Consider the following 8,410-nt stretch of genomic DNA (forward strand, 5'->3'; position numbering starts at 1 on the left):
TACATTTCTAACAACCAAAATCATATCACATATAAATTATTCTCCTTTTTCACTCAACTTTCTATCATGATTTTCCATATTGTTAAATATTATTTAAAATTATGAAATTTAAAGTCTACACAATAACCAATTAGTTATATATACAGTGATATATTTTTCAAAAATGTTTAATGTTTATTTATTTATTTTGAGAGGCAGATAGAGAGAGAATCTCTGTACTGACAGCATAGAGCCCGATGTGGGGCTCGATCACAAATCATGAGATCATAATCTGAGCCAAAATCAAGAGTTGGACGCTTAACCCCCCGAACCACCCAGGCGCCCCTGGAGTAATCTATTTGTAACAGGTGATGTATCTATGGGTGTGTTTTCTATTTCCAATGTTCATGATTAAAAGTACAGTTTTGCAACCGTTCCCTACATTTGTGAGTACAACACCCTTCCGACCATCGTTAGGCACAACGCTTCACTTTTAAGACATAATCATTTGACAGACATATAAAGAGTCTAAGAATTTTTTGGAAAATTAAGAATAACAACTTTTAAACACTCTTTGAAAAATCACATGGGTAAGGAAAAGTTTATTTCATACAAGTCACTACATTTGAAGACTCATTACTTTTCAAAGCCACGCTTCTCGATAGTCTCCACGTTGCTGATGCCACTTGCACAATCGTCTGTGTTTTGAGGAAACTGCCTAAACTTTCGCTGTCTGGGTGTCTGCAGATCCTGTCTGGGAAATGGGAACTCCAGCAGGTTTCTGTCTTCCTATAATGAAGGAAAGTCACCTGGAATAGCTTAGTACTGAAAGGTGTGCTTCACAGATACAGCAGCTCAGCAGGCAGGATCTTCTGGATCGTCAGAATCAACTATGAGAGCTGCGTAAAGTGGTGAGATATTACGACGGCGTTCACCGAATTGCTACACCCAAAGAGCTGAGAAATGCTTACCCGTACATTACATTGTCTTTGTAGTCAAAGTAAAGTGGAAAAATAAATGAAAGTTACCTAGATAATTCAAATTAATATACTTGGTAAAGAGAGTAAAAAATACATGTTTTCAACAAGCAGCCTCATTTGATTTCTCTGTCTTTGATTTTTAAGTGTATCAATATATAATTGATTCTATTTCAAATTTATCGTATGTAAAATATTCATCAAAATCTTTAAATATTAACATTAGGACCCATGAAATCCATTATAATTTACTCTTCTGATTCCGTCTAGTAGCTAGTCATAGTCAAGTGTCTAAAAAAAAATAAGTATTTTAGAACCCATTAGAATAAAAACTATACTACTCAGTGTGTTAGGGTTCAAAATGTGTAGAAACACTTGAACGCAAACCCACCAATTCAATCTCCTATTTAGAAATTGGTGCCACACAGAGGCCAATCAAAACCAGCGGTGGGACTAAAGCAGGTTGTCTAGGACAGCAATTAAATCATTGTTTTTCTGTTTGCTTTGTTAAGGTTGTATCTGATAGTTTTCTCCATTGGAAATTTACTAATTTTCCTCTTTGTAATTAATAAGTATTTTGGGGGAGACACTCTGAGAAGACCTAATTTTTCATACTGGTCTCCATTTATTTTAGCATCCATGGATAATCTTTGCCTGGAACAATTATTGTTGTAATATATGTCAAATGGTAATTCTCTATTTCCATCATTCTTTCTACATTTATTAATTAGAATTCTGCAATAAAGAGCTTTTCCTTCTCCCTCATTTGTTCATTTAATTATTTATGTATATCAATGATGATGAACAGATTTTATCTTATTCTATGGCAATTACCTGTTACTATCTTTATTTTGTTGCTGAAATTGTCCCAGATTTGGCCAATTGGTTCCTGTGTCATTTTGACATCTACGTCATGTTTTGAGCCTTTCTTTCTCTTTCACACCATAAGATGGGCCAGGCTCATTTTTTTTTTTCCTTGTCCTTTCCTGTCTGGAACCAACTATTTCTCCAGGGAGCCATGTTTCCTTTTCACTGGAGTAGATAATTGTTATTTGTTTCCTGAAGGTATCATAGAAACAAATTTAGAACCTTGCCTCTGATTCCCAATCTATTTTCCCTAAACCATGGTAGAAGTTGGCACATGGCTTTTCAATTTCTCTTCAGTGACAGTATTAGAAAGAGTACTGGTGATTTGGCTGACTGTTAACAAAACAGGGGGGGGAGGGGCAAATGTCTTATGCATCTCAAAACCTCAAGTATGCTTTAGAGTGAAGCCTTCACCACTCTCAAGAAACAACTATGCTTTATCTTGATTGGTTAACATCATAATTACCACCTACATTTATATTGTTTCATGTAAGAGCAAATACAAAACGTTTATCAGAAAACAAACAAACAAAACCTAAAACGTACCTACTGGCAGACAGATCTTTTCTTCTTACATCTGAAAGTTCTGGTTCAGAATGGAAAAAGGATTTAAACCACCAGTCGGATTCTGCCACTTTTGGTAACTCTATCAAATAAAGGTCGTATTATCTCCTTACCAAACACATTTGAAAGATTAAAAACAAAGGAAAATCATGAGGATGATGCTGATAAGAAATAAATCAAATACCTTGTTGGGATTTGTCATCAGGTATGACGTTAACAGAATCAGAGCCGCTTAAAGAGCTAACTGAAGAAATGCTGGCCTCTGTAAAACAATCAGTAAACAAAGAAAGAATTGGCAAACACAGATATATTGTTTATGCATAGACTCTGAAGTAGCAAAGCAGCATGTTTTGAAATAATTTACTCCTGGATCATGAGTTCATGAATTAAAATTGATTAAATTGTCAATGAGTCAAAAAGACTTCCAGAAAAAGGCGTATTACTTTTTTTTTTTTTTTTAAGTGTAAGATAGTTTCGTAAGGATATGCCATAACATGTGACTGTTTGTGCTGGAAAATTTTGACCATAGAGCTTGCGATACACCTAGCTGGCATAGCACCCAGGTTTTCCAAAGAGTCATCATTTGTCTCTTGTCTGCATAGACTTTTTCTCATTAGTTGCCTTCTGCTTTAGCTGCATTATCTGAGTCCTTCTGCTCTCTTAAGACATGGTCAAGCTATCCTTGTCTTTTTCCCTTGTGAATTTCCCAGGATTTCTTTGTCATTTTCTGGAGGGCAAGTTCTGGTTGATTTCCATGGGTCATGCCTACCACCAGACCAAGCCTGGAAGGGAGCTACTGGGAAGACCAATGGACTCATAGCATGCTCTTACATTTTCTATTAATAAGGTATATTCCTTTCTATGGTGGATAACTCTGTCTATCAATCCCTCCATACATATAGATGTAGCATTTAAAATATAAAAGTCAGCATTTGGGGTGCCTGGGTGGCTCAGTCGGTTAAGCGTCCAACTGCGGCTCAGGTCATGATTTCGCAGTCTGTGAGTTCGAGCCCTGTGTCGGGCTCTGTGCTGACGGCTCAGAGCCTGGAGCCTGCTTCAGATTCTGTGTCTCCCTCTCTCTCTACCGCCCCCCCCCCCATGCTCTGTCTCTGTCTCTGTCAAAAATAAATAAACATTAAAAAAATTTTAAATATAAAAGTCATCAATATGTTAGTATAAAATTAAGAATAAATATTGGAAATATTCTACATTAGAAATATTACATATTTAAATATCCTACAAATATTACATATCTAAATATTCTGCAAAAGTTAGATTTTCAGAAATAAAGGAATTATTTTTAATTTTTTTAACGTTTACTTTTGAGAGAGAGACAGAGCGTGAGCAGGGGAGTGGCAGAGAGGAAGACAGAATCTAAAGCAGACTCCAGGCTTTGAGCTGTCAGCACAGAGCCTGACGCGGGGCTTGAACTAATGAACTGCAACATCATGACCTGAGCTGAAGAAGCCAGACACTTAACCTACTGAGCTACCCAGGTACCCCAAAGGAATTATTTTTGAAGACTAAACATTTTATTTACTTTATCGTACTTGTATTTTAAACCTATAAGTCTTTTAAAAGATCAGAATATAAAATAACTTCTATGGATATAATAACATTAAATAAATGGGCATAGTTTAAACATTTTGAAAAAAAATAAATCAATAGCCCTCTCCAACTTTCATCTACAAACAATCATTGAAATAAGAATTTTCTACTTGTGGACATATTTTTAATAAATGATCATTTGTTCCTGAAATGATCGTTTCATTCTATGGAATTTCTGAATTTCTTTAATAAGCTACAATTTTCTATTCAGCTATGAATATTCACAGATGGGTAGATCAATAAAAATCAAACTGGCCAAATAGAAGCTGACCTATTATCCATAGCAGAATATGGAAATTTAAAAAAGCCTTCAAGCAGAGTCATGCTATCCCTTCTTTTCTCAGGAATAAACAGTATTTTATTTATGTAAAATTATCAGCTTTTAATGTATCCTATCAAGTGTACGATACATGAAATTAAAGCAATTATGAAATATGCACTTATTTTCACTTATTTTAAGAGTTAATGGTTGCATCAATGTGATATAATATAACAGAGTTAAAACAAAGAGATAAACCTTGACAATATTGATTCGAGAGAAGTCTGGAACGAGTTCTATTCCCATTTTCCTCACTGTCACAGTCATCCAGTCTTGTTCCTTAAATTCTGACCAGGACATGACACATAGGTTAATAACATCCCACAAACATCACCTTAAATCACATTCTCTAGGAGTATCCTCTAGGGATGATACTAACTTACTTCGATAATACTGATTTCTGGCCAGCAGGCAACCAATGGAGGGAACTGACGCCATTCTTCTCCCTGTAAACAAGCACCAGTGAGACTTTAGAACAGTGACAGGGGAAGAGAGGACGTTAATCACATGAGACTTCTTTTCTTTTTTTCCATATATATATATATTTTTTTTTTTTGCAAAGCAACATAATTTACTGTGTAATAAATATCCGATAAGAAAAAGTTTACACAAAACCGTAATCAAATATACTACAATAAGGCAGAAAATGCAATGTGTATATTTGTTTGGAAAAGCAAGAAATACTAGATATCCAACTACAAACAATGCCCACAACTTATTCCATCTGAAACAAACCTAAAAGTTAGAGTAAAAGTGTTAACACAGCCACGAAATAGTCACTCACCTAGTTTCTCCAATTTGTTCTTTTGAAATAAACGTGTTTTCAGGTTTCCTGAGAAAACACACACGGAAAGAATGGTAGTGATCCAGGAGGGACTGAGTGCCTCAGGCCAAGAGCACTCTGCAGGGAAGGTGGGTGTGCTCTGGGACCCCCGGGAACACCTTAGATTTGGAAGGCTGAAACCTGAGCTGTGGCACAACAGAGGGAGGCGAAGCTCTCCGCCCCCGTCTGCCCTTGACCACGTCAGTGTGCCGACTGGGGCTGCAGGCAGCAGGGACTGACTCTGTAAGGTCATAGCTCGTGACTGCTGGTCTCTGCGGGGCAAGAGGTGATGGCCGTGCATCCTCTCAGCCTTCCATTTGATCTCACACTTCTGGGGGAAGCACTACGCTGGGCTTTGCGGGGGGGGGGTGGCTGTGGGGGCTATGGGGGGCCACCCCAGCCAGGCTGCAGGCCAGCTGATGGAACTGTACATGCCCACAGACACAATGATGCAAAGCAGAGCCACAAGAAGAGCTCCCCGAGTCATTGAAGTCCTATGGGACAGGACGTGCGCTGCTGAAATTTATGGGCGGCCCATTAGAAGCTCAGTGAGAATAAGACAGACATCATGGGTGATGAGGGGAAACCAGTGACTCCATGACATGGTAGCAATATTATTCACTCATTCAAAATCTGTATTTGTATTCTAATTTTACGAACGTCCGTTATGGGAACTGTTTTGTCATTTCACAGACTCCGTTTGTTGTGAATCAAATCGTGGCTCCCCTTTTCACTGGGGCGGGGGATTCTCAATCACTCTTTCAATTTATTGAGTAGCTATTTGTTTCACCAGCTCAAACCACACAAAATTATTTGTGCCAGCTAGGTTCAAATACATTCAAAACACTGATTTTAGTATGCCACATTGGTTCTTTTTAAATGTCTGGTCCACCTGGTTATGGCTCCTTTATGTTGCTAACATTACTTACTTACGCCTTTTCTCTTTCTGTCTTGGTTAGTTTTGCTAGGAGTTTCCCTATTAATTGGATCTGCCAAAGAACTGTTTGTTCTTTTCTTTGTTTCTTGATTTTATATTTCATTATTTTCTTTCCTGCTTTTATTCTTCCTTTTACTGACTTTAGTATTATTCTCGTTGTCATTTATTTCAAAATATTTTGTCAACTGCCATTATGACATTTCTCGAATGTTTAATTTCAAGATGCTTTTCTTTTTCCAAATCCATAAAAATTTCAAAATCTTTTAGTTTATTTCCAGACCCACTGTATTGTCAACAGAGAATGTTTCATTTTTATTCATTCTTTAAAGTCGTTTTTGGAGATGGCTTTCTGTGTATTTAAGAATAGTAGATACTCTTCATCCATCTTCATCCACCACATGCAATCTTGATTTCGTAAGTGTCTGTTAGGGCGTGTTACTTAACTTTGTTAAATTACATACTTACCAATGTGTTCCTGCTTGATCTACTAGTTTCTAGTATGACTGCATCATTGAATTCTATCATTTTCAGTTTCTTAGGTTTTGAAGCTATGTGAATAGATGTATACAAAATCACGATAGTATCTTCTCGGTAGATCTTGGCTTTTCTCTTCCTTTACCAGCACTAATGTTTTAGAAAACTTTCGTCATTTCCCCCCCTCCCCCGCCTTGATTTTTTCTTTTTCCCCCAGACTCCAACTGGTCTAGGATTAATTTTGCAGCACCAGCTGTTTTGAAAGTAACAGAAGGGTGTATTTCTTTGCATCCCTTCATTTTCAACTTGCTGGTTTGCTTCGTCGTGTAAAGCACCCTTTGGCCATATTATTTTTTCCTAATTTTACACGCATCCTCTGTGTCACAATTATACTTGTTGTCTTTCTTAGCCTTCGGTTTCTTGATGAGTTTGAATGTGTGTTTTCAGGTTCACTGTGAGTGGGAGTTAACTTGTATTGTTCTCTCCCTCTGCATCACACCCCCTGACTACACCACTGCCCCTGTCCTGGTTAGCGGTACCGAGGTTTTACCTACCTGACTCGAGTTTTTGTATTTTTCTGTTATAAAACTACTCACATTTATAGAGGTATTTGTTTCTGTCACACATTAGTATGTGAGTTCCTCAAAGGCAGAGAATACTCTATTCATTTTTGCTTTAGCAATAGCCAGCACAAAACCTGATACATGTAGTAGTTCTTGTTCTAGAAATCTGACAAAACCAACATATTCCTCCTGTGCGTGGTCATGAGGATTACACCTTTTGCTACAAATTTAAATGTCATAACAGGGCTCAGATTTCCATGCTATAACTGTGACATAATAGTAATTTTTACCCAATTGTTTTCTGACTTACTTTTTTTGAATATCTATGCATTAAGTTAGTTTAACCATAGTTTCATTCAGATTTTGTCCTAGATTTAAGTTATGCTGGGGTGCCTGGGTGGCTCAGTCAGTCAAGCATCCTTCTTCGGCTCAGGTCACGATCTCACAGTTCATGGGTTCGAGCCCCGCGTCGGGCTCTGTGCTGACAGCTCGAGCCTGGAGCCTGCTTCGGATTCTGGGTCTCCCTCTCTCTCTGCCCCTCCCCCGCTCATGTCTGTCTCTCTCTGTCTCTCTCAACAATAAATAACATTAATTTCTTTTTTAAGTTATGTTAACATTTTTCTTTGATTCTACCTAGAGAATGCCCGCCCAAGTGTGAGGACACACTACAGGCCAGCACGGAAGCTGGAACTGTCGTTCGCAAATTTCTGTTCAGGAAGTCGAAAGACGCTGGCAAACGACTCTTCGTAAAGGGAAGAGAAAATAGATATCAGAACAAAAAAATAAGAAGTACTAATTAAAGTCAACCGCAACCTTTGTGAAAGCTGATCTATTTATCACATGTAAGATACTATTACTCTTTCTAATTGTATTGACATTGAATGAAGCAGTAAGTGGGTATCAGATTGTTGTTTTGGAGAGCATGGGAATTTACGGTAAGAAACATGGTCATGCTTGTAGGTAATTTATCATGACCCTGTGCCATCACAGACAATTGACCAAGTATGCAGTATGAGATCAGTGTGTGGCCATTCTGGAAGACTTACATTGCCTATATCTAATTCCAGTCTGCAGTTACACAATATCTGAGTGTGCACAAAGATGTCAGGGATTTTAAATATGTAGTAACATCCAGAAAAATAAACATGCCATATTAAGCGTCGATTACTCTATGCTTAATAACTTGTACCTGCAAACAAACATGTGTATGAGGTGTTTAAAAAAAAAGGCATGACAGTGTGCGCTAAAATACCGTTTCATTTCATAAATTTGGTGGAGAAAATGACCAATAATTAGTTA

The 8,410-nt window shown here is 37.5% G+C and overlaps 1 protein-coding gene and 1 pseudogene across 2 annotated transcripts; both read right to left on the bottom strand.

Annotated features, from left to right (window-relative positions):
* Positions 1-282: 282 nt before the first annotated feature.
* Positions 283-5,336, bottom strand: PPDPFL (pancreatic progenitor cell differentiation and proliferation factor like). 2 transcript variants are annotated; one of them, XM_030304116.1, is made up of 5 exons: positions 5,099-5,336; positions 4,698-4,760; positions 2,572-2,649; positions 2,374-2,469; positions 283-878 (listed from the first exon to the last, which is right to left on the bottom strand). In XM_030304116.1, the coding sequence occupies exons 2-5, from the start codon at positions 4,750-4,752 to the stop codon at positions 835-837; spliced, it is 273 nt and encodes a 90-aa protein (XP_030159976.1). In that variant the 5' UTR covers positions 4,753-4,760; positions 5,099-5,336; the 3' UTR covers positions 283-834. The 2 variants fall into 2 exon arrangements, with proteins under 2 accessions (XP_030159976.1, XP_030159977.1); XM_030304117.1 differs by having other exon boundaries at positions 2,370-2,469.
* On the bottom strand, positions 2,686-3,265 carry LOC115506226 (annotated as a pseudogene).
* Positions 5,337-8,410: the final 3,074 nt, after the last annotated feature.

This window comes from Lynx canadensis, chromosome F2 (genome assembly GCF_007474595.2).
Source record: "Lynx canadensis isolate LIC74 chromosome F2, mLynCan4.pri.v2, whole genome shotgun sequence".
NCBI lineage: Eukaryota > Metazoa > Chordata > Mammalia > Carnivora > Felidae > Lynx > Lynx canadensis.

Excerpts from the sequence above, each read along its gene's own strand:
- PPDPFL (XM_030304116.1), bottom strand. The coding sequence starts at position 4,752 with ATGGCGTCAGTTCCCTCCATTGGTTGCCTGCTGGCCAGAAATCAGTAT. Across the intron at positions 2,650-4,697 it reads CAGAAATCAGTATTATCGAA|AGGCCAGCATTTCTTCAGTT; the intron begins GTAAGTTAGTAT and ends ATTGTTTTACAG. Across the intron at positions 2,470-2,571 it reads TGATGACAAATCCCAACAAG|AGTTACCAAAAGTGGCAGAA; the intron begins GTATTTGATTTA and ends TTTATTTGATAG.